Genomic DNA, 26,714 nt, shown 5'->3' with positions numbered 1-26,714 from the left:
AAAAGTGGTTGTCCTAAGGTTTTATGTGCTTGCTGGAAGAGGATTATAGATATATCCCCAAGATTTCTCACAGCTAAAACTAAACACAAAGCACTGGGGTTTTGTTTGTTTTGGGTTTTTTTTTTGCGGTACGCGGGCCTCTCACTGTTGTGGGCTCTCCCGTTGCAGAGCACAGGCTTCGGACGCGCAGGCTCAGCGGCCATGGCTCACGGGCCCAGCCACTCCGCGGCATGTGGGATCTTCCCGGACTGGGACACGAACCCGTGTCCCCTGCATCGGCAGGCGGACTCTCAACCACTGCGCCACCAGGGAAGCCCCCAAAGCACTGTTTTAATGGTTTACAGTATCCATAAAATAAACCAGGAGAATCCCAGCTCTTCCTTTTTTTTTTTTTTTTGATTTGCAATTTTATTTTATTTTATTTTTTATACAGCAGGTTCTTATTAGTTATCTATTTTATACATATTAGTGTATACATGTCAATCCCAATCTCCCAGTTCATCCCACCCACCTCCCCAACCCCCAGCTCTTCCTGATACTAAGAATTTAAGGAAGTTTCCTCTGTGTCCTCAAAAATATTTGTATAATGAAATGACAGGAAGTGTCATAAGATTGTTTCATATAGCTTTATTCAATGATTGCAAAGTTTGTGTGTGTGTGTGTGTAAAGTAGCTACGCCAAAATAAAGTGGTCTAGGAATGTAGTTCTCAGTTGGCCTCACTTAATCTGAGGGTAAAACAGAATACCAAGACCAAACAACTGTTTGGAAAAGGCCATGCAACACAGCTTTCAAAGAACTCAGTCTTTAATAAACAATGAATGGCAAAAAGAGGGAAATTACACACACTGACAAGAACCTCACAGGAGCCACTCTGCAAGGCCAATTAAGGCCAGACTGTGCACTTTCATAAGAAGCAGAGCTGCAGGGAGAGAATAATTCCTCTTCTTAAAACTGAAGATATAACAACTCCAACACACAACTCAACAGAAGGCTTGCCTCCTAAGAGAATATACTTGGGCAAGTGAAAGCTTTTCCTCAAAATAATTCTGGTTTTGCTCTAATTCAGATAAATGGATGAGACTTTGCTTAACAGGAACTTAAAAAAATCAGTAAGGTTTCAATTTAAAAAAGAAACTGAAAACAAAATTTGCCAAAAGAGTTAGTTTCAAAGTTGAATACTCTTTCAACAATCCTATCTTATCATTCTATGAAAAAGAAAACCTCATTAACTTGCCAACACCTGTTGCTTTTTCTCCAAGTGGCCATAACCTTGGGGAAACTATCCTGTTACTCCTTCTCAGATCTGAGCTAAGACCCCCATGGACATACAATGAATCCACATTTTGGCTGATTCCCTCCAGAGAGGCCAGAGAATGTTTTCCCCTTGCTGCAAACTGAAACATCAGGGGCCAAGTAAGAACGTAACATAAGCCAGGGAAGTGGGAGAATGTAATGCCCTCCTGCAGCAAATCACACAACTTATTTTAGTTGCACTAAAAACAAATCCTGTTGAAATGTCTTTTTCTCACCACATATTTTTGTATAGTAACCATGATTATATTTATGGGTTATTTTCCAATGGCATCTTAAGTTGTCTTTTACACACACACATTCACACACACACACACACTAACTGCACATTAAACACATAAGAATACTTTGTATCTCTAAATAAATTATGTCTCTCCCTTCCATGGCTCTTTTGGACTATCTTTTTTTTTTCTCTTTTGTTAAGAAACAGGAGTACCAGAAATATTTCACTTTAGTCCTTAATTTAAGAAAAGGTAACTGCATGAGCCCAATGATGATAAATAGCAACTGACATTGGCTTCAGGTCACAGAGCCAAGAAGGAATGGAGTCCCTCCTGTCAAAGGGGGCAGCCTCCACCACCTCCAGCTAACTATGCCAGGCAGCAATGCAGGCCCAGCGTTGCCACATATTCTGTGTTTTTAAAGCCAGGAACCTGGATCTTAAAATCCAGAGGTTAAAATTCCTCAATTTGTAAATACTGGCAATAGATTCAAGAAAAAATTAAAGATTATGAGGATCAACCAAAGTATGTCCACAGACAGGATTCAGGCAGCAGGCTAACAGTTTGTAAACTCTGTCCTACACTGGCAGAGGGCTGGAGGCATTTTTCTTTTGTGGCTGCATACTTAATAAATATTTGTTAACTGTTCTTATCAGGATTATTTGGTTTCAGTGGTCATAAACCCAACAGGATGCTAAGATGCTAAGATAGTTTCAGCCAAGCCTCTAGGATGGTAAGTTTCAGACACTGAAGTGAGGTGCTAGACTAGGATGCAGATTTTCCAAGGAAATATCTGAAAACTTGTTACATCATTCTAAAAGTCTCCCAACATCAAATATAAAAGTAACTGGTTGTGAGACATTAAGGGAGAGAGGACTTGAAGAATTTCTTTGGAGACAGCAGTGTTATGAACTCCACCTTCCTGCAGGGGCAAAATGGGGAGTACTCGGCTCTTACTCAAGCCTGGTGAGAAAAGCTTAACACATGACCCTTAAAGAATGGGGAATACAGTGGACTGCCAGGTGTCTGAATTCTACCTGAGAAACATAAAGGACACAAGATGCACTGGCTGCAAAGGATAGAGCTGCATGGCAACTGGCCTGCACTCCCAGAATTTGTTGCAGAAAATGATGCATGAATAAGCTAGTTTGGGTTGTTTTAGGTCCTTTCCTAAAGATGCGTCCAGCAGGCTGAAGGGTCCTCAGCAGATAGAAGCAAGAGCAGACACCGGGAGTTCCAGGAGCTACAGAAGGAGTGAGTGACAAGGCTTTGGTGAGTGCATTGCCCACATCAGGAGACCTACAGAGGAGAGGTCCCCAGATGGAGGGGTCTCCAAAATGTCTACAAGAGAACCCTACAAGGGTCAGCTTTACACACTTGCCAGTTCAGGGAGTGCTGACACTATCTTGTGTCTTCTCTGCTCATTATCTCTCCCTTCCCCACCAACTCCAGAGAGGTCCAAAACCGCAGCCAGCAACTGGGGGACGAGTGGAAGGAGGAGGACAAGCAGGGCACATCCCCTCCCTGGATCAGCACTGCTGGTTCTAAGCCCTATGTAGGGAGGGGAAGTCACTGCAGCTCTGAACAAACAGAAAGCTATGACTATTGCCGTAAGGCAGGACACTAACTTTGGAATCGGTGATTCAATGTGACCATGGGATTTCTATTACCTCAGTGGTACCAAAAAGTTCTCTGGACCTACCATACTGAAAATATCTTATGGGGACAGAGAGACACCAATGAAAGTGGCTGTGATTATCCCCTGATGTTTCCTGCATGTTCAACATACTGGTTGCACTAACTTAGGCAAATATGGTGATTCAGCGGTTCACATAACCAAAGCATGGGAAGGGCCAGGGTGCAGAGGGCTTCAGAGATGACTGAAAGTGACTGGAATGCCAGCAGGCCTCCCTCAGTTAGCTTTACTCTCCCAGACTAGCTTTCTTCCTAAGTCAGGACACATGGCCAGTAGCAATTCGCAGGCCATATCTTCAGTTCTGCCACTGAAAAGGGCATGAGACCCGGCATCTCTGCTCCTAGTGGCAAAACTCCCAGGGAAGGGCTACAAGTGGTCTAGCTTGCATCAGCTTCTCACCCGCTGTCTGAATCACAGTGATCAAGAAGATGGGGTTTGTGAAAAGTTATGATTCTGACATGACACACCTGGTTAGAAGGAGCATTTACCAGGAGGAATGTGTTGTCCTGAACAAATAAAAGCTCCTGGGAACAGCAAGAAGTCCTTGGAAAACTTAAAGCTAGCCTAATCTCCCAGGTATAATAGGTATACCCACTGTTAAAATGGGCCACAGACTTTTATTCTCCTGTCCTCGTCCATTCTGCTGTGGGTTTTTTCTTCCTTAGCCAATCTCCTCTTTAAATCTTTCTCATAATGCCCTCTGGACCCCATATGCCAATTACCTGGCTTACTTCCCTCTACCTCCTAGCAGACCTGAAGCCTGAAGCCTGACTCTGCCCTGCAAGACCTGGCTTTTCCTGTGGCTCTCAATAGGAGGCTGCTTTTTCTCTCAAATGCCAAGCACCTGTGGGTAGTGAGAAGTGAGTGATTATGATGTGCTGTGGTATAGTTTTCACCATTTTTCTTGTCTCTGGGGTTCACTGAGATGCTGGGATCTGTGGGTTTATAGTTTTAATCAAATTTGAAAATATCTTGGCTGTTATTTCCTCAAAACTTTTTCTGCCCTCCCCTCTCTTCTGGGGGCTCCAGTTACACATGTATCAGGCTGCTTGACATCCCACCACTCATTGACACTCTGTTCATTTGTTTCTAGTAATTTTTAGATGGTTTCTATTGATATACCTTATAGTTCACTGCTTTTTCTTCTGCAGTGTCTAATCTGTCATTTATACATTGAGTATATTTTTTCTTCTCAAACACTATTTTTCATATCTAAGATTCTTTTTTATATCTTACATGCCTTTCCTTAATATTCTCATGCTTTCTTCTACCTTCTTGAAGATATGGAATATGTTTTAACATCTTTGTCTACTAATTCTATCATTTGTGTTATCTCTACGCCTGTTTCTATCAACTGATTTTTCTCCTCATATGGGTTGTATTTTCAAGCTTTTCTGAACCACCTGGTCATTCTTTTTCTTTTTTATTGAAGTATAGTTGATGTACAGTATTATATACAATAGAATACAATATAGTGATTCACAATTTTTAAAGGTTATACTTCATTTATAGCTATTATAAAATATTGGCTAAATTCGCTGTGCTGTACAATAATATCATTGTAGCTTACTTTATACCTAATAGTTTGTACCTCTTAATCTCCTACCCCTATATTGCCCTGCCCCCCTTCCCTCTTCCCTCTGGAAACTACTAGTTTGTTCTCTATGTCTGTGAGTCTGTTTCTTTTTTGTTATATTCACTAGTTTGCTCTGTTTTTTAGATTCCACATATAAGTGATATCATACAGTATTTGTCTTTTTCTGTCTGACTTATTTCACTTCACATAATACCCTCCAAGTGCAACCATGTTGTTGCAAATGGCAAAATTTCATTCTTTTTTTGTTTTAATTTATTGAAGTATAGTTGATTTACAATATTGTGTTAGTTTCAGGTGTATAGCACCTGAAGTTATACATATATTTTTTTTCAGATTATTTTTCCTTTATATATTATTACAAAATATTGAGTATAGTTCCCTGTAGGTCCTTGTTGGTTAGCTATTTTACATACAGTAGTGTGTATATGTTAATCCCAAACTCCTAATTTATCCCTCCCCCTCTTTCCCCTTTGGTAACTATAAGTTTGCTTTCTATGTCTGTGGGTCTATTTCTGTTTTGTAATATGTACATTTGTATCTTTTTTTTTTTTTTAGATTCCACATTTGGCATTATATGATAGTTGTCTTTCTCTGTCTGGCTTACTTCACTTAGTATGATAATCTTTAGGTCCATCCATGCTGCAAATGGCATTATTTCATTCTTTTTTATGGCTGCGTAATATTCCACTGTATATATATACCACATCTTTTTTTATCCATTCATCTGTCAATGGACATTTAGGTTGCTTCCATGTCTTGGCTACTGCAATGAACCTTGGGGTGCATGTATCTTTTCCAATTATAATTTTGTCCAGATATATGTCCAGGAGATCACTGGATCATATGGAAACTCTATTTTTAGTTTTTTAAGGAACCTCCATACTGTTTTCCATAGTGGCTGTATCAATTTACATTCCCACCAATAGTGTAGGGGGCTTCCCTTTTCTCCACACCTTCTCCAGAATTTATTATTTGTAGACTTTTTGATGATAGCCATTCTTACCAATGTGTGGTGATACCTCATTGTGGTTTTGATTTGCATTTCCCTAATAATTAGTGAGGTTGAACCTCTTTTCACATGCCTGTTGACCATCTGCACTTCCTCTTTGGAAAAATGTCTATTTAGGTCTTCTGCGCATTTTTTTTAAATCCAAAATGTGTTTATTGGGATGGTTTCCTATTCATCTTGATTCCAGGGGCTTTTAGTGCTGCTTCCATCTGAAGGAGCATCCTTCTGTAAGCCTTGCTTTTCCTCCTGTAGGCTGGCAGAGGATGGTAGAGCAGCCAACACACAAAACTACTGTTTGTTCATGGTTAAAGATGGTGGTGATTTTATAGCATCCTGGGCATTTCACATCCATGAAATAGGAATTGGGGCTCTGCACCAGGTGCTTCTTCTTGTGTTTCCTCTTCTCCTCTTCTGGAGAGGGATGAAGGAGGTCCTTTGCGAGAGGTATGTTCTCGTGGGGAGGTCATCACCGTGGGAAAGGCTTCTGCGCATTTTTAAATTGGGTTGTTTATTTTGTTTTATGAACTGTTTATATATTCTGGATATTAATTCCTTATTGGTCATATCATTTGCAAATATTTTCTCCCATTCAGTAGGTTGTCTTTTCATTTTGTTGATGGTTTCCTTTGCTGTGCAAAAGCTTTTAAGTTTTATTAGGTCCCATTTGTTTATTCTTGTTTTTATTTCCTTTGCTTTGGGAGAGGAAAGCAAATATTGAAAAAATATTGCTACAATTTATGTCAAAGAGTGTTCTGCCTACGTTTTCCTCTAGGAGTTTCATAGTATCCAGTCTTACATTTAAGTCTTTAATTCATTTTGAGTTTATTTTTGTATATGGTGTTAGAGAATGTTCTAATTTCACTCTTTTTTTTTTTTTTTTTTTTTTTTTTTTTTTGCTGTACGCGGGCCTCTCACTGCTGTGGCCTCTCCCGTTGCGGAGCACAGGCTCCGGACACACAGGCTCCGCGGCCATGGCTCGCAGGCCCAGCCGCTCCACGGCATGTGGGATCTTCCGGGATCGGGGCACGAACCCGTGTCCCCTGCATCGGCAGGCGGACTCTCAACCACTGCGCCACCAGGGAAGCCCTAATTTCACTCTTTTACATGTAGCTGTCCAGTTTTCCCAGCACCACTTACTTGAAGAGACTGTCTTTTCTCCATTGTACATCCTTGCCTCCTTTGTTTTAGATTAATTGACCACAAGTGCATGGGTTTACTTCTGGGCTCTCTATTCTGTTCCATTGATCTATGTGTCTGTTTTTGTGCCAGGACCATACTGTTTTGATTACTGTAGCTTTGTAGTATAGCCTGAAATCAGAGTGTGATTTCTCCAACTCTGTTCTTCTTTCTCAAGATTGTTTTGGCTATTCAGGGTCTTCTGTGTTTCCATACAAATTTTAAAATTATTTGTTCTAGTTCTGTGAAAAATGCCATTGGTATTTTGATAGGGATTGCACTGAATCTGTAGGTTGCCTTGGGTAGTATGGTCATTTTCATAATATTAATTCTTGCAGTTAATTCTTCCAACATGGTTTATCTTTCCATCTGTTTGTGTTGTCTTCAGTTTCTTTCATCAGTGTCTTACAGTTTACCAAGCATTATTCCTAGGTATTTTATTCTTTTTGATGCGATGGTAAATGGAATTGTTTCCTTTATTTCTCTCTCTGATAGTTCATTGTTAGTGTATAGAAATCCAGCCTGGTTATTCTTGATTGGATGTCAACCATGTGAATTTTACCTTGTTGGATGCAGAATATTTGCGCATTCCTTAAGTATTTTTGAGGTGCTGTTTAATTACTTAGAAACAGTTTGATCCTTTCAACGCTTGCTTTTAAGCTTTGCAGGGTTGGGGTTAGAGGCAAAAGTGGACTTTAGTCTAGGGCTAATTTGCACCGTTACTAATTCTGCCCCACTGCTAAGGCAATACCCTTCTAAGTACGCTATGTGATGCCTCATGTATTATGACATTTCCCCATTATTCCCAGCCCTGTGTGAGCTATAGAGAGTACTCTTCCCGCTCCTTTTCAGTGCTTCTTTCCTTGGCCTCCAGTCGTTCCCTCATACACGTGCTTTAATCAGCTGAGGAGTCCAAGCAGTCCTCAGCAGATCTCCAGTGCTCTCTCTGTGTGCAGCTCTCTCCTCTCTGGTACTCTGCCCATGAATTCTGGCTGCCTTGGTCTCCTCAAATTTTCAACTCTGTTTCCTCTTAGGAAGACTCTTGGGTTCTGTTTAGGTTCTTCTTCCCTGTGCTGAGGTCTGGAAATCTCATTTGTTTCCCTTCTTTCAAAGACCAGGGTTCTGGGATACCTATTGTTCAATGTCTGAAGAAGCTTTTTAAATTTTTTTTCATATATTTTGTCTATTTTTCAGTTGTTTCCCCTCCTTTCTTCACTTTTTCCCTATCTGGGAAAAAGTCTATCTGGTCTAGACTTCACCTTGTTTAACTATTCAGTTTAGCCGGCCCAATGATCTTTCCATTGCACCCAAACCAAATCTCTCATTCCTGCTCAACCCTCTCTAGAGAGCCTGAGCTCCAGACTTGTGTATGCAGCTGACATCTCCACTTTGATATCCTATAGTTACCTGAAACTCAGGCTGCCTCACACAGAGTTCATTTTCACCACCCTTACACGTGTACAACCTCCTCCTGTATTCCCTACCTTAATGAACGGTACCACTTTTCACCCAGCTGCCCAAGCTGGAAACCTGAGAGAACTCCTTGAACCCTGCTTCTCTCTTATTTCATTTAATTAAATACCATGTCCTTTTAATTTCGTCTTTTACATGGATCTCAAGTCCACTGACTTTTCTCCATTTCTACCATTCTTGATTAAGCCAGCTTCACTTCTCACCTCAGTTACTATTAACAGCCTCCTACCAGGTGTCCCTGCGTCCTGTCTTGTCCCTTTCTCATGGATTCTCCATGATGTAACTAGAGCAATCTTCCTATAAGATAAATATGATTATGTCATTACTCTGCTTAAAACATTCAAACGGCCTCTACTGTTCTCAGAATAAATGCCGGTCTCTTAGCTTACAAGGGCCTTCGTGATCTGGCCTACAGTGACCACCCTAAGTTCACTCTTTGACTCCCTGCATCACCTGACCCTGCCCCTGCCATGTTCTATGCTCCAGCCAGACTGAGCTATGTTATGTTCCTCCAAAGTACCTTATCACTTCCAGGCCTTCGTGCCTGCTTTTCCCTTCACATAAAGTATCATTCCCAACCCCTTTTCACATTGGTTATTTCCTACACATGGCCCCTAAATGACCCACAGTCACCTCAAACTCAAAATGCTATAAATCAGACTTATCTTCACCCCGTTCCCTGCCCTCCCCACAGCCTGTTTTGTTTCTTTGGTAATGGCATCACCATTCAGTCCCCCAAGAATGAAGTTTTTGGTGTGTCCTATTTCTCTCATTTCTAAATACAGATCCTCTCCCTCTACCATTGTCACTGCTTTTGCTGGAGTTTTCACTATTGCTTAGGCCATGCAGCAACCACGTAATCTGTCTCTACCTGTCTTCCCAGCCTCATCTTCTGCCACCCCCTTCAGGCAGCCTTCATGCCTGAGACCTACTGCAGATGATGTTCCCTCAGTCTATAATGCTCTCACTCCCCTTGTTAACTTGGTAAATTCACACTCGTCCTTCAAGATATAACTGTCACCAAAGCTAAAAGTAATAGACATTTTTGTAGTGTCATAAGGACCTTCATGATTCAGCCTTTACCTACCTTTCCAGCTCTATCTTGTACTATCTTCTCCCTTGGGCACTGTGCTCTGGCCATTTTGGCCGTCTCTCAGTTCCTTGAATGAGCCATGAATTCTCTCAACATAGGTCTTTTTCTTAGAAGCAGTTTTTTTCTGCCTGAAATATGTCCTCCTCTCTTTATGTGGTTAGTTCCTGCTCATTTTTAAGGCCTAGTTCAAATGTACTCTTTTAGAAGAGCATGCCTTGACCCTCCTGTCTGGCTTGTGTCCCTCCTACATGCTCCTTTCACAGTGTCTTACTTGCCCTCATAGCAATTACTCTATTATACAAATGTACTTATACATTTATCAGACTATTTGACTGGTGGCTCTCCTCCACAGACTAAAAGTTCTAAGGCTTTGTCACTTAACACTGTGCTTGGCATGATAAATGAGTGATGAATGACAACCCCTACTCTGATCTAAACTGTTAGCTTAAGTGTCCCCTTATCTGTGCTCTCCACCAAACCTGTAGAACTTAATGCAGTTCTGCTTATTTGCCCATGAATCTGTAGTGCACATCTGTTGTTTCTGTCCTCTTTTAGAAAGAATTTGAATTTCTTTCAGGGAACTACCCTTCTCCCATTGCAGACAAGTGGTAAGACTATCAATGGGATGTGCCTTTCCAAAGTGTCGATACTTGACAAAAGCTAGATTGGTTGGACTCTTTCTCTTGCAAGCTGAGTGACACCAGGGAGAAAAACAGCATGCTGAAGAGATGGAACACTTGCTTCAATCTAGATTCCCAGCACTGCCCTTAATGTGTTTTCTAGGGCCGGTTGCTTGGTTTTTAATTTGATTCTGTGGGTTCCCATGTCCTTCTGGTAAATTTCTTTTTCTTTTAAGTCAGTCAGGGTCAGTTTCTGTTGCTTACAATAAATAATCTTAACTGCATGTATCTGTATCTCTAGCACCTAATACAGGGTCTGGCATAGTTGGTGCTCCATACATATAATGAATGAATCGAAGAATGAACGTGACCAAATGACCAACAGAATCTAGTGAGGAGCCCTAAGACCTGATTCTTTGTCTTCCTCCACCTCTTGCTGCCTCTCCCAGCCACTAGCCCAACCACCTTTTAAGGTGGCAATTCTCTTGCTCTGGGCATTCTTGGTTCCCAGCCCATCCAGCTGATTACATCAAAGTCACCTGCCTATGGAGAGCCTGCCCTGGCTCTTCTTAGACACTCTTCCTTAATTTCAGTTTCTGGCTTTTACTTTGGGGTTCCTTTTTGATGACTCCAAATTTGTCAGGGTAATTTCCTCCTGTCATTTATAAAAGCCTAAAATTTAACCTTCTCCACAAAGACTCCTGGAGGCTCCTGAGTAACACATTACTGCCCCATCTCCAACCCAGCCAGGGATCTTATCTGACAAGCAGTCTATTCTCATATTCATAAGTGGTTACTGAATATGCCACATATTCCTAGGCTGTTACTGTGCACAGTCCCTCACAGAGTTCTCTGACTAGCAGGAAAGCTTAAGTATAATCTTTAGGAAATATAAACCAGAATAGAAAGTGATCAGGAAGTCACAGGCATAATGCTCTGGAGATACAGCAGCAGAGCTTCTTACTGTTGGGTTTGGGCAAGGTTGCAGATCCCAGAGCATCTCACTGTATACAAATGTGTTCTTGAAGTAGCATGTGAATTCAGCTTATACAATGGAAATGCTACCAACTCTACAGGGACAATTGATCTCTGGGGAAGCTAGCAGTAAAGCCCAGGTCTCACCGGCAGTCCACTCACCCCAAATCTGTAATAAGAAAGACCCTGGATACACAAAAATAAACTCAAAATGGATTAAAGACCTAAATGTAAGACCAGACACTATTAAAACTCTTAGAGGAAAACATAGGCAGAACACTCTTTGATATAAACCACAGCAACATCTTTTTAAACCACCTCCTAGAGTAATGAAAATTAAAACAAAAATAAACAAATGCGGGACAATCCTGCAGCCCATGGAACGAAAACCACATTCACAGATAGACAAAATGAAAAGGCAGAGGACTATGTACCAGATGAAGGAAGAAGATAAAACCCCAGAAAAACAACTAAATGAAGTGGAGATAGGCAACCTCCCAAAAAAAGAATTCAGAATAATGATAAAGAAGATGATCCAGGACCTCAGAAAAAGAATGGAGGCAAAAATCGAGAAGATGCAAGAAATGTTTAACAAAGACCTAGAAGAACTAAAGAACAAACACCTAGAAGAATTAAAGAACAAACAAACAGAGATGAACAATACAATCACTGAAATGAAAACTACATTAGAAGGAATCAATAGCAGAATAACTGAGGCAGAAAAACAGATAAGTGATCTGAAAGACAGAATGGTGGAATTCACTGCTGTGGAATAGAATAAAGAAAAAGGAATGAAAAGAAATGAAGACAGCCTAAGAGACCTCTGGGACAACATTAAACGCAACAACATTCACATTTTAGGGGTACCAGAAGGAGAAGAGAGAGAGAGAAAGGACCCAAGAAAATATCTGAAGACATTATAGTTAAAAACTTCCCTAACATGGGAAAGGAAATAGCCACCCAAGTCCAGGAAGTGCAGAGTCCCAGGCAGGATAAACCCAAGGAGAAACACGCCAAGACACATAGTAATCAAATTGACAAAAATTAAAGACAAAGAAAAATTATTGAAAGCAACAAGGGAAAAATGACAAATAACATACAAGGGAACTCCCATAAGGTTAACAGCTGATTTTTCAGCAGAAACTCTACAAGCCAGAAGGGAGTGGCATGATATATTTAAAGTGATAAAAGGGAAGAACCTAAAACCAAGATTACTCTACCTGGCAAGGATCTCATTCACATTTGACAGAGAAATCAAAATCTTTACAGACAAGCAAAAGCTAAGAGAATTCAGCACCACCAAACCAGCTCTACCACAAATGCTAAAGGAACTTCTCTAAGTGGGAAACACAAGAGAAGAAAAGGACCTACAAAAACAAACCCAAAACAATTAAGAAAATGGTCATAGGAACAAAAATATCAATAATTACCTTAATTATGAATGGATTAAATGCTCCAACCAAAAGACACAAGCTCACTGAATGGATACAAAAACAAGACCCATCGATATGCTGTCTTCAAGACACCCACTTCAGACATAGGGATACATACAGACTGAAAGTGAGGGAATGGAAAAAGATATTCTAGGCAAATGGAAATCAAAAGAAAGCTGGAGTAGCAATACTCATATCAGATAAAATAGACTTTCAAATAAAGAATGTTACAAGAGACAAGGAAGGACACTACATAATGATCAAGGGATTAATCCAAGAAGAAGATATAAGAATTATAAGTATATATGCACCCAACATAGGAGCACCTCAATACATAAGGCAAATGCTAACAGCTATAAAAGAGGAAATCAACAGTAACACAATAATAGTGGGGGACTTTAACACCTCACTTACACCAATGGACAGATCATCCAAACAGAAAATTAATAAGGAAACACAAGCTTTAAATGACACAATAGACCAGACAGACTTAATTGATATTTACAGGACATTCCATCTGAAAACAGCAGATTACACTTTCTTCTCAAGTGCACACAGAACCTTCTCCAGGATAGATCACATCTTGGGTCACAAATCAAGCCTCAGTAAATTTAAGAAAATTGGAATCATATCAAGCATCTTTTCTGACCACAACGCTATGAGATTAGAAATAAATTACAGGGAAATAAACGTAAAAAACACAAACACATGGAGGCTAAACAATACATTACTAAATAATGAAGAGATCACTGAAGAAATCAAAGAGGAAATCAAAAATTACCTAGAGGCAAATGACAACGAAAACACAATGATCCAAAACCTATGCAGCAAAAGCAGTTCTAATAGGGAAGTTTATAGTAATATAATCCTGCCTCAAGAAACAAGAAAAACAAGAAAAACAAGAAAAATCTCAAATAAACAATCTAACCTTACACCTAAAGGAACTAGAGAAAGAAGAACCAACAAAACCCAAAGTTAGTAGGAGGAAAGAAATCATAAAGATCAGAGCAGAAATAAATGAAATAGAAACAAAGAAAACAGGGCTTCCCTGGTGGCGCAGTGGTTGAGAGTCCGCCTGCCAATGCAGGGGACACGGGTTTGTGCCCCGGTCCGGGAGGATCCCGCATGCCGCGGAGCGGCTGGGCCCGTGAGCCATGGCTGCTGAGCCTGCGCGTCGGGAGCCTGTGCTCCGCAGCGGGAGAGACCACAACAGTGAGAGGCCCGTGTACCGCAAAAGAAAAAAAAAAAAGAAAAGAAACAAAGAAAACAATAGCAAAGATCAATAAAACCTAAAGATGTTTCTTTGAGAAGATAAACAAAATTGATATCTCTGTAGCCAAATTCATCAAGAAAGAGGAAGAGGACTCAAATCAATAAAATTAGAAATGAAAAAGGAGAAGTTACAATGGACACCGCAGAAATACAAAGCATCATAAGAGACTACTACAAGCAACTCCATGCCAATAAAATGGACAACCTGGAAGAAATGGACATGGACTTCCCTGGTGGCGCAGTGGTTAAGAATCTGCCTGCCAATGCAGGGAACACAGGTTCGAGCCCTGGTCTGGGAAGATCCCACACGCCACTGAGCAGCTAAGCCCGTGCGCCACAACTACTGAAGCCTGCATGCCACAGCTACTGAAGCCTGCATGCCTAGAGCCTGAGCTCCGCAACATGAGAAGCCACTGCAGTGAAAAGTGCGCACACCACAATGGAGAGTAGCCCCCACTCACCGCAACTAGAGAAAGCCTGCGTGCAGCAACGAAGACCCAACTCAGCAAAAAAAAAAAAAAGAAATGGACAAATTCTTAGAAAGGTATAACCTTCCAAGACTGAACCAGGAAGAAGAGAAAATATGAACAGACCAATCACAAGTAATGAAATTGAAACTGTGATTAAAAATATTCCAACAAACAAAAGTCCAGGACCAGATGGCTTCACAGGTGAATTCGAGCAAACATTTAGAGAAGAGCTAACACCCATCCTTCTCAAACTCTTCCAAAAAACTGCAGAGGAAGGAACACTCCCAAACTCGTTCTATGAGGCCACCATCACCCTGATACCAAAACCAGGTGAAGATACTACAAAAAAAGAAAATTACAGACCAATATCACTGATGAATATACATGCAAAAATCCTCAACAAAATACTAGCAAACAGAATCCAACAACACACTAAAAGGATCATACACCATGATCAAGTGGGATTTATCCCAGGGATGCAAGGATTCTTCAACATATGCAAATCAATCAATGTGATACACCATATTAACAAATTGAAGAATAAAAATCATATGATCATCTCAACAGATGCAGAAAAAGCTTTTGACAAAATTCAACACCCACTTATGGACAACTGATGGGAACATGCTGTATAGCACAGGGAAGTCATTTAGTGCACTGTGGTCACCTAAATGAGAGGGAAGTCCAAAAGGGAGGGGATATCTGTATGTGCATGGCTGATACATTTTGTTGTGCAGTGGAGGTTAACACAACATTGTAAAGCAACCATACTCCAAAAATTAACTAAAAAAAAAAAAAGATCCTGGGACTCTCAAGTCACCAGGCACAATGTGCGCTGATGTATATGTACAGCTCTCCTGGCACCTGAAGGTACTCTCCTCCCAGGGGTCAGAGCAGCAAGACCACAGCTGCACAGTGAAGGGGAGATGTTTAGTCTGGTGGTTTAGGCTCCCTGCCTCAGCCAGGCTGGAAAGCCCTGACCAAGGAGCACATGTGTGTCCCTTGCCTGGCTCCAGGTGGGAAGTGGCATGCATGATGCAAATCTCTGCTCTTCTCCTCCACACCTGTACCATGCCAGACCTGTGAATGCATAAAGTGCCTGTTCAGATGCTGATTGTCTTTGAAACTAACCATTAACTCTTCCACTGGCATTTCAAAGGAAGACGTTGGTGTTCTGAACTCAAAGAAACTCCGGGAAGGTTCAGAAACTGGACATAAACAAAAGGAGGCCATGCACTAAAGTGTGTATGCACCTAATAATGTCTCTGTATCAGGCAAAATTAACAGAATTACAAGGAGAAATATACAATGGGTCTCCTGTCATTATAACGGGAAACTTAATAGACCACTAAAGAATGAGACTCACAGAATCAGTGAGAAATCAGAAGATTTGAACAGAACAGTGAATACATTTTGAACTAGCTGATACAGAGTACCTTACACCTGACAAGTGGAGAATGCACATTCTTTTCAAGCATATTTGGAACCTTTATGAAAACTGGCCACCTGAGAGGCATAAACCCTGAGATAAAAACTAACACACATTGAAACAAGCTCAAGTTTTTAACTTAAAAACTTAAAAATATTTATTTTTATGTTTTATAGCAATTCAACATCTAATACATTCCACAACACTTTGTATTTCATTTTGCTCATCATAATTCTATAATGTAAAGAAAATTTTAAATGTTTTCACAATGCCCTGATTAAATAACCCTGAGTCCCCTCCTTTTATCTTAGCAGGGTGTACAACTGTTATCACTTTCTACTTATGCTCTCATGTTTAAACAGCTGGGGGTACTGACTCCACAGTGATATCCTATTCTAGGATGAAGGGGGAGCTCCCCGAGAGAAAGTGTCCTACTCCAGTTCCACTCTTAGGCCACTGAGCCCTGAAATGGACTTTCAGGGAATATAGGTGCACATCATGAGCCAATTGTGCGACTGGCCCCTTCAGTCCCCAGTGACCCACCTCCTTTGATCACTGTAAAGAGCCACCACAAATTCCCATGGGCTGTCACTGTGGTTTGCACAAAGCAGATGCTTATGAAATAACTGCTGCCGATGACAACAATGAATATTTCCCAGGAAGGTCAGTTTGAGAAACATTATTGAAGTAGATAAAGTTTAGTATATGGGAAAAAACATGGACTTTATTCTATCAGGAAACTGCAGTGCTTCATATAAGAACGCACAAAAGCCAGAAAAGCAGGATAGGCCATTAGGCAAGAAAACTCCAAGCACATGAGAAGAAGCTCTGCTTCTATAAAAGGGTCTTTGGCTCCAACCTCTGAGATATGATGAATTGCTAAGTGCAAAGGGCATAGGGATAAATGGAATGAGGACCTATCCTAACCAAAATAGATCCCTCTTTTCTAAAGAAAAGGCACTGTACAGCCTCGAATAAAAGTCATGGGCTATATTAAACATAAGTAATATATATCCTGGCTTGGGTTGGAGGAAGTTGGCAACAGTTGCAAACGGACATGCCGGACAAAGGGAAGAACTGAGGGAACTACTATTTATTGAGCATCTACTGTGAATTCATGCTGCTCTCAGTACTTTCACCTACACTCAGTTTAACCCTTACAACCCTTATGAGGTGGGTATTTTCTCCATTTTACAGAGGAGGAAATAGAGTCTTAGAGAGGGGAAATAATGTGTTCAAGATCCCCAGCCAGCACATGGACCAGCTGGGTGCGGTTGAACCAACCCAGGTCTGGCTCTGCAGCTTTCTTTACGTTACTCTACACTGACTCTCAGAGGAAAACAAGGAAAGCGGACCCCCTCATATTAGAAGAGCTGCCATGAGAGCAATTGTCTACCCTTACCTCCCACCTCCTGCCCCAGGGTGGTGTCAAAAGGCCTAGCCATGCCCACACATGAACCATGGGAGTCCACAGAGACCCAAGAGGGGCTGGCCAAAGTGCAAACAGCTCCCACATCATCTTGAGTCAGGAAAATAAATTATAACATAGGATCAGTTAATCAAAGACAAACTAAAAGAGGAAAAGCAGTTTTATAAAATAAACACAGAAAAATTCACTGACCTGGACTAAATTAACTGACCCAGTAAAATAACTTAGAAGTTCACAAACTGAAATCCAGTCTCCAATGGGTGTACATTGGTGTGGGGGAGGAGAGAGGCCTAGTGAGGAGGTCCTGATAAGACAAGGTCCCCTGTGACTATGCGCTGTCCACCCAAGCACAGCACAGCTGTGATGGTACTGGGGGCCAATGGAGCGTCGAACCTCCATTGGTAGGTAGAAGCCCCATCCCAATGCAAGCAAAGAGGTCATGCACCATTCCCCTTCTATCCTGGGAAGAAAAGAAGATGTCTAGAGCTGGGCATACAGTAAATTCAGTTCTATTCATGATATCAAGTATGTCCAGACCATGCCAGGGCATCTTGTGTTAAGCTGCAGGTTTATGAGGGACAGCATGTCAAAAGAGCAGCTAGGACAGGACACAGAAAAAAATGGCTCACTCTGCAGTTTGTATCTGAAACTTCATGGAGCTTACCACCTAGTAGGGTAGATATATAAAAATAACCACTAAGCACAGACACAGTCCTTCTCTCCAAACAAAAGTAATTTTATTTTTCCCAGTTGTAGGAATAACACAAGCTTACTGCAAAAATCCAAATGTAAAAAACTTAAGAAGAATGAAGTAAGAACCATTCAAAACTCCCATTATCTAAAGTTAATTGTTGCAAATATTTTGGTGAGTATCTTCCCAGAAATCTCTTTCCACAAATATATGTGTGGATGTGCATATATAATTGTACTTACCTGTGGCCTCAATATACATGCTGTTTGTTCCTGTTTTGTTCACTCAGTAATACTCTTGACATCTTCTATGTCAATAAAAATAAAATTGCATCATCATTTCTAATGGCTGCACAGTATTCCACTGTATAAACGTGCCATTATTTATGTAATCCTTAAGCATCCATTAAGTGATGGACATTATTGTTTCTATTTTTCTATTCTTCATTCAATAAATATTTACTGAGCACCTATTATGTGCCAGGTACTGTTCCAAGTTCCAGGGACACAGTGATGAACAAGATAGGCAAGGTCCCTGGCTACATGAAGCCTACATTTTAGTGGGGGGGGGACCAATTAAATAAGATAAACAAGCACATAATTTGAAGGAGGGTAAATAAGTGGATAATTTGAAGGAAGGATGAGTGCTAAGAAGAAATAAAGACATACCTGCTTAGAGAAGGGCTGGGAGTCAAAAGAGAGTAGACTACTTTAGAAAAAGTGTTCTGGGAAGGCCTTCTTGCAGAGATGACATTTGAACAGAGACCTGAGACAGTCATGCAAAGCGAAAGGTACAAAGTACAAAGGCCCTGGGGCAGGAAGGGGCCTGGCATATTCATGGAATAGCAGGAACGCCCATGTGGCTTGAGGGTAGCAAGGGGCAAATGAAGTAAAGTGAACGTGTTGAGATATTAGACAGAAATTAGCATAGGAGCCAGCAAGTAGGGCCTTGTAGGTCATGGAGTTTGAACCTGGAGTGATTTCAGTGGGAACAAGACATGATCTGATTTACATTTTTAAAAGATGACTCTGACTACAACATGGAGAATGGACCACTGGGAGGCAATCAATGAGCACAGAGAGACCAGTTAGGAGATGCTTGCTTGTCTAGTGGGAAAAAGATGGTACCTTGGACAGTGATGCTAGAAAGAAGTGGTTGAACAAGGACATACCGTGAAGACAGAAAATGTAGGAAAGGCTGAGGAAGAGAAACAATTAAGGTGATTACTAGGTTTGTGGCTTGAACAGTTTGGTAGGTGGGGAAGAAAATATGGGAGAGAAACAAGTTTCGGCATACAGATCCTGCATGTTTCATTAGATATATACATAGTTATTTCATTTTGGGGGAGGGCTACTAAATTTTTTTTAATTTTAATTTTTTATTGCTAATATACAGAAATACAATTCATTTTTTGCATTTTGATTTTGCATTCTTTTATCTTACTAAACTCAGTTATTTGTTCTAGGTGTTTTTAAAAATATTTAGATTCCTTGGGATTTTTCTATGAAGGCAATCATGTCACCTGTGAAGACGGTTAGTTCTATTTCTTCCTTTCCCGTCTGTATTCTTTTTATTTCTTTTTCTTCTTACTGCACTGGCTAGGACTTTCAGGAGTGGTTCTTGATCTTAGGGGGAGAGCAGTCTTTTACCATTAAGTATGATGTTTGCTGTAGGTTTTTTGTAGATGCCCTATATCAGATTGAAAAAGTCCCCTTCTAAGTTTGCTGAAAATTTTTATCATGAGTAGATGTTGAATTTTATCAAATGTTTTATCAATTAACATGACCATGTAGTTTTTCTTCTTTAGACAGTTAATAGGGTAGATTACACTGATTGATTTTTGAATGTTGAACCAGCCTTCCATTCCCAGAATAAAGCCTACTTGGGCACCAAGTTTGGGAAGTTTAAGCCATTATTTTTTCAAACATTTCTTCTGTACCGCACTCTTTCTCTCCTTCTGGGACTCCAATGACACAGATGGTAAACCTTCCAGTATTGTCCCATAAGTCACTGAGACTTCGTTCAGCTTCTTTAATCTTTTTTCTTCTGTTGTTCAGATTGGATAGTTTCTATTGCTTTATTTTCGAGTTTACTGATTCTTTCCTCTGTCATCTCCATTTTGTGATTGAGCCCATGCAGCAGAGTTTTTAAATTTTCCATTATCGTATCTTTTTTCTTGTATCTCCATTTGGTTTATATATACATATTTGGTTCACAGGGTTATTTTTTTGGCTAACACTTTCTATCTTTCCATTCATGTCAACAATGTTTACCCTTACTTTTGGGGGCATTTTTTTTTAACAGTTTACTTACTAGATTACCAGTTTGTTATGAAAGGATTCAACTCAGCAACAGCCAGATGGAAGAGGTGGGGAAAGGGTGCCAGGAGCTTTTTTATAAAAGCTACTTTAAAGTCTGTCAGATTATTACAACATCTGTGTCATCTCAGCATTGGCACCTATTTATTTATTTATTTTTGGCTGTGTTGGGTCCTCATTGCTGCACACGGGCTTTCTCTAGTTATGGCGAGCAGGGGTTACTCTTCGTTGCGGTGCGTGGGCTTCTCATTGCGGTGGCTTCTCTCGTTGCAAAGCACGGGCTCTAGGTGCGTGGGCTCAGTAGCTGTGGCTTGCAGGCTCTAGAGTGCAGCCTCAGTAGTTGTGGTGCACGGGCTTAGTTGTTCTATGGCATGTGGGATCTTCCCGGACCAGGGCTCGAACCCGTGTCCCCTGCACTAGCAGGCGGATTCTTAACCACTGCACCACCAAGGAAGTCCTGGCATCGGCATCTTCTGATTGCCTCTCCCAGGCAAGTTGAGATTTTCCTAGTTCTGCATGTGGTAATTAATTTTAGATTGTATCCTCTATATTTTGAATATTATGTCATGAAACGTTAGGTCTTACTTAAATTCAGTGGAGAATGTTGATATTTTTGTTTTACCAGACAATCAAGCAGGTTGGATTTAGTTGGCAAGTTCTGTCCAGGCTTCTTTTGAGTTATGGTTTCAATGCCAGTTCCATTTTCAAAGCCTGTTCAGGTGTGTACCACCAAGTGTCCAGTCTGGGACTCAGGTGGTGGTCCATCCCTTAGTTCAGTTCTCAGAGTCTTTGGTGTGTTGGTTAGAATCAGATGCACACATGCACAGCTCAGGGCTAGCCCAGAAGTTCATACACAACTTTATGGAGTCATTTTCCTGAGCTCCTTCCTCTCTGCTCTCCTTGTACTTTCCAGCTCGTTGGTCCTCCCCTTTTTGGTTCTCTGGCCAGAAATCTGGGGTTTTAGTTACACTTTCTGCCACACATTTTCTGAACTGTACCCAAATCTGGGACCAAGCAGCAGGAAGGCAGAGAGAGAAAAAAGCAACTGGATTTCACCCCACCCCCTCGGGATTACAGAGAGGAAGATTTGATCAAAGAAGAAGGTTTCCCTTCCTCAGTTTTAGGTGCTTGAAGGCCCCACTGCTGCTACTGGGCACTGCCACCACCACCACCAAGGGGACTGCCTGGGGACTAGGGCATGAGAAAACAGAGAAAAACAACCCTCAGGATTTCCCATCCCTGTCTGAGCCTTAGAGCTCCTTTCCCAACCAGACTCTAGCCATAACTAGAGGTCTTCTGGAATTCTCTCCATTTGTGCCCTTATGTCCACTCTGTTTGTGTCCGGATTTTGGGCTGTCTCAAGTCCAGGACATGGGATACCAGAGGAAAAATGAGAAATTCACTGCCAGGGTGGCAGTACTTCTAATTCTAGTTTTTCCCCCAATCTGTCTACTACTATTTATATTTCAGAGTCTTCAAATAGCTGCTAAATGCATTCTGTCCAGGCCTTTAGCTGCATTCAATGACAGAGATAGATTCTTACACATGTATCTTATACATATATCCTGGTATATATATAAGTATCTATTTATGCAGGGAATATACCTAGGGGAGGAAATGCCAGGTCATGCGTATGTATATATTCAAATTTAGCTAGACAGTACCATAGTTTTTTTCCAAAGTGGTTGTAATCAACTTACCCACTGACCAGTAGAGACTCAAAGTTTCCACCATACTACTTCCTCACCAACCTCGGAATATCAAGCTTCTCAGGCTTTCCTATTTTGGTAGATGTGCAGTGGTATCTCACTAAAATGCTAATTTGCATTTCCCTAGGTAGTATTACAATTGAACACCTTTTCATAAGGTTATTGGCCATTTGAATTCCTCTTTTGTGAAGTGCCTGTTGGGGTCTTTTGCCTTTTTCTATACTGGGTTATTTCTTTACTCACATTGATTTTTGTAGTTCTTTATTCTGGAAGCAAGCCCTTTGTTGGCTATGTGTTATAGATGTCTTTTTTCACTCCGCCTTTTCACTCTCTTAATGGTACCTTTTGATGAACAGAAGTTCTACTTTAATGTAATAAAATTGATCAGTTTTTTCCTATGTGAATGGATGCAACTTTGCATCTACTTAAAAACTCTTTCTAAAGGTCCATTCTGTCTTAAAGCAACCTCTCCCATCTCAGCATTTCAATGCGGACACCTCAAGCATCAAAGTATGAGACAGCAAGATGACAAGGCAGACAGTGCAGGCTCTAGGGGTGGACACATATGAGTGGCCCTGGACAGGGTACTTCAAGTCTTTGAGAATTAAGTTTCTTTATAATTAAAGATGTATTATCCACCTTGCAAGATGTGTGTAAAGCACTTAGCATAGTGTTGGCACACAGTAGGCCCTCAGCAAACAGTGGCAGCTGTGATCATATTCTCTGATCATCCTTCCCCTTGTCCACATTGCTACAGTGGCCTGAATCTCATTGCTGCTTTGTGAAACATCAATCTATTGCAGTTAAGGACAGCAAAATGGGTTAATTGCCCTCAACGGGCCAGTAAAGTCTCCCTGTTACTCACAGGCAGCACCTAAGGTACGAGGACCACTGTCTTCAGCTAAAAATTAAGACCTGATACACAGAGATGCTCTCATCATGAGGTGAAGTCATTCTGGGGCTCCCACAGGGACACAATGGCAGCAAGCTGAAGAATTAAAGTATCTGCTCTTTCTGTTCACTGCCAACAGCACAGTGGTGTGGGGCAGGCAGACTGCTTCAGACAGGGGAAAGCTGAGCTCCACTGAGCCTGGGTGATTTGTGTCAAAGCAGTGGGTGTGCCGATTTGTGTGTCCTGCACTGTTGTCACAGGGAAGAGCAGGAGTACGTCGGCACATGTGCACAGTACAGTGCCCGTCCTGGAGGAGGTATGTATTTGAGTATATGGGGTGTGCATGTGAACATGCAACAGGGTGTACGTCCCTAGGAAGCTGTGATACTCTCACCAGCCTGGCATGCTGCTGGAGAGCCGATGGTTAGCTACTCCAGCGTGCCCAGAGCTTGGGGTCTCTCAACGCCCTCTGCCCCACTCTCTGAGACAGGATATGTGCACAGGAAACAGACACCTTTTCTATGACGCTGGACCACCCTGAATAAGGAAGGAGCATCAACTGCAAACTCCTTGGTGCACAGTTCTAAAGCAACTGGCAAAGTCTTCTGGATGTTGTATCCCACTGCTGCCTCCTAGACCGTGGGTCCCTAGACATGCTTCTTGAGATTTTCCCACAATATTGAGATATTCCACTGCCCTCCCCAGACGCCCCCTCCCCCACCTCATTAGGCTCCACTTCAAATGTGGCCAGTGCTGAATGCTGAAAGGATGATAGAAGGGGAGGGATTGGTACCTGAGCCTAGTGTTTGTCCAGCGGAGTCAAAGGAAAGAACCACTGAATCTGCAACACAAGAGGACAAGTTCATTTCTTTCTCTTTCTTGCAGTAAAAACAAAACAAAACAAAAACAAAAAAACAAGTTCCCACTGGCTTTGCCCAAACCCTCTCCCAAGGAAAAGTCAACTGGACTGGAACTCAGCTGCACAGACAGCCTCCATTGGTCTATCCCACCCATCCACTGGGCCAGGAGGCCCTGCCGAGCCCAGCCCAAGCCTCGTGCTACCGGGAGGAACATCTCAGGGCAGAGATATGTCCCAAATTCTTCAGAGGCATTTCCTGCCAAATTAGGGAACACATTTACTTCTTTTTGCTTCTCAGAGTGCAAATAAAATTAAAACAAAGCAAAAGAAAACTTCCCTCCTGCATCTGGTTAAAGGCACTAACATTCCTCTTTGACTTGTTTTCTTTTCCTATTCATATACTCAATGTTTATTATTTCTTCCCCCCAAAGGCATAAAGTGACTTACAGGAATTTACAGTACAAACTGGAATTTTAAAAATGAAGAAGTCAAAGGAAGGAAAAATATTATATAGTCAGGGGAATGTTAGTGCACAAAATGCATGCCATGAGGACCTAAACAAACGCTACAGGTAGAATCAAAGAGGCCTGAGCTCCCAAACAGCTAAAGAAAATGAGAAAGTAAACAAGATTGAGTGCTCACAATACATACAATTCATTCATTTATTCAACTGTTCAGTAAATATTTATTGGGCATCTACTATGTGCAAGATACTATACTATGACTTTGTGATCCAGATGCAAACAAAAAAAAGCATGGTCTCTATGCTCACGGATCTGTCATCAGTCTAAGAGAAAAAATGTTACCCCACAGGTTATTCAACTAAAAACTGATTAAGTAAAAAAGAAAAGAAAAGAGTGCTGAGGAAGTTTCTATTAGGAGGAGACCTAGTTTGGAAGGGGAGTGGGTGTTGGTTAGGGAAGTCCTCCCTAAAGAAGTGACACCTGAACTAAGAACTGAAGGATAAGTAAGGGTTAAACCTGACAAAAAGGAACGGGCATTCCAGGCAGAGAGGATGCTCTGTGTGGAGACCTGAAGCAGGATGGGACAGGGCGCCTCAGAGCAACCAGAAGAGCAAAGCATACATAAAAGCAAATACTATACGGTGATCAGGAAGAAATTCCTCTTATGGGTCTTAATAAAGGGGGATGCTGCATGATGTTGGAGACTGTAACTTCTACAACATTTCTATAATAAGTAATTGTGAATCTTTTATGGCTGTTTCTTACAACAGGAGCAATACAAATGATGGCATAGGCCAACACACAGCTCAATAAAAGCAATTATAAGGGACACCAAGATAATCTAAGGCCCAAAATAACCCCAGAGACCCAGACTCCAAAGGGATCACATTCAAAAGGCTCACTCATGGGACTTCCATGGTGGTCCAGTGGTAAAGAATCCGCCTTCCAATGCAGGGGATGTGGGTTCGATCCCTGGTTGGGGAACTAAGATCCCACGTGCCGTGGGGCAACTAAGCCCGCACGCCACAACTACTGAGCCCACATGCTCTGGAGCCTGCGTGCCACAGCTAGAGAGAGAAAACTCACATGCCACAACTAGAGAGAAGCCAGCGCAGTGCAATGAAGAGCCCATGCACTACAACGAAAGATCCTGCGTGCCGCGATGAAGATCCCACGTGCCACAACTAAGATCCGATGCAGCCAAAAATAAATAAGTAAAAATAAATAAAACCCATGCTCTATTAAAAAAAAAAAAAAAAAGGCTCACTCACTACAAAGGAATGCTAGCTGGCTGCATGAGGCCCAGCGTCTACACCACAGGCAGCATCCCACCTCAGCATGATCCTTCAGATCTCAGGTGTATGTCATTTTCTCTTATTGCACATGGAAATCAGACACAAGAGTTATCATAACTGTAAGTCATCTGTCTGCACTGCTAGACTATAAGCTCTATAAAGGCAGACACTGTATCTGCTTTATTCACTGCTATGTTACCAGCATAACACCTGGCAGGCAATAACTGTTTGCTGAAAGACAGTGCCTCAAGAAATGGATGGACTTCAACTCCTTCAGGTAATCCTTCATAATCACTTTTTCTCATAATCAAGTGTTTATTAAGAACTGGGTAGCAGAGAGCTGCAGGATACAATTTTTGATAAGTATCCAGAGGCAGATATTCTGTACTGCCAGTTAAGGGCAGATCCATATGCTTTGAAACCTACCAAGTAAAAGGTAAGGTTGACTTTTTTTTTTCTTTCAAAAAATGTAGAAGCACAATTAGAACACTTGTCTAATCAGATAGGTGACCATCCTACCTTGTATGAGATACAATCAACATCTCTTACAAATTCTACTTCTTTATCAATGTTTCCCACATCTGTTTCCTCTCAATGTTACTGTGCCCTTTCAGAACAGAAGCCCCTATTTTTCTCTCTTTTTAAAAGAGCTTTATTGAGGTATAATTTACATACTATAAAATTCACTCATTTTAAGTGTACAATTCAATGATTTTTAGAAAATTTACAGAGTTGTTTAACCAACAGCATATGCAGCTTTAGAACATTTCTATCACCCAGAAGATCCCAGGTGCCCAGTCATGCCCTGTTCCCACCTCCAGCCCCAGGCAACCACTAATTTACTTTCTGTCTCTATAGATTTGCCTTTTGTGGACATCTGCCTATCCTTTTCTTGCTAGGACTGTTCTGATAGGCCCCTTAACCACACGCCTACCTCCAGCTTAGCCCACTTCCATCATCCTTCATACTGTTGCATGATTTTTCTAAAAAGTATACCTGACTATGTCTTTGCTCTTGATTAAAATGCTTCAGTGGCTTCCCGTAGCCTGTAAGATAAACTCCAAGCTCTGACCTTCAAGATCTTTACCATTTTGGCTCATTTATGACCTCTAAATGCCTCATGCTCCAGATATGCCAAACAACTTCTATTTCTCCAAAGAGATATGTACCTTTGTGTCTTCAGACACCAAACATACTGTTTTCTCTGCCTGTTTGCATTAAAAACTCCCACTTTTCTATTAAGACCCAACGCAATCATCCCCTCTTCTTCTTTTTTTTTTT

At 41.3% G+C, this 26,714-nt stretch overlaps 2 protein-coding genes across 4 annotated transcripts in view; both read right to left on the bottom strand.

Annotated features, from left to right (window-relative positions):
* The window catches only part of ST3GAL3 (ST3 beta-galactoside alpha-2,3-sialyltransferase 3), a 227,642-nt gene that overhangs the window by 100,343 nt on the left and 100,585 nt on the right, over positions 1 to 26,714 (bottom strand). For all 3 annotated transcript variants that reach the window (XM_060089674.1, XM_060089671.1, XM_060089670.1), the window contains one exon: positions 23,609 to 23,656. Coding sequence is in view for 2 of the 3 variants with exons in the window: in XM_060089671.1 (XP_059945654.1) it covers positions 23,609 to 23,656 (48 nt within the window). In the remaining variant the exon portion in view is untranslated. The remainder of the gene's footprint in view (positions 1 to 23,608; positions 23,657 to 26,714) is intronic.
* Positions 6,017 to 9,625, bottom strand: LOC132483452 (small ribosomal subunit protein eS27-like). Its single transcript, XM_060088734.1, has 2 exons — positions 9,572 to 9,625; positions 6,017 to 6,286 (listed from the first exon to the last, which is right to left on the bottom strand). Exons 1-2 carry the CDS (start codon positions 9,623 to 9,625, stop codon positions 6,029 to 6,031), a joined length of 312 nt encoding a protein of 103 aa, XP_059944717.1. The 3' UTR covers positions 6,017 to 6,028.

Source organism: Mesoplodon densirostris, chromosome 2, assembly GCF_025265405.1.
Source record: "Mesoplodon densirostris isolate mMesDen1 chromosome 2, mMesDen1 primary haplotype, whole genome shotgun sequence".
Taxonomy (NCBI): Eukaryota; Metazoa; Chordata; class Mammalia; order Artiodactyla; family Ziphiidae; genus Mesoplodon; species Mesoplodon densirostris.
The sequence above is the reverse complement of the archived record's forward strand: the minus strand, read 5'-3'. Positions and strand labels throughout refer to the sequence as shown.

Coding starts and splice junctions, on each gene's coding strand:
- LOC132483452 (XM_060088734.1), bottom strand. CDS start 9,625: ATGGCCAGAGCACAGTGCCCAAGGGAGAAGATAGTACAAGATAGAGCT. Junction 6,287..9,571: donor TACAAGATAGAGCTGGAAAG/GTAGGTAAAGGC, acceptor CCTCCCCACGAG/AACATACCTCTCGCAAAGGA.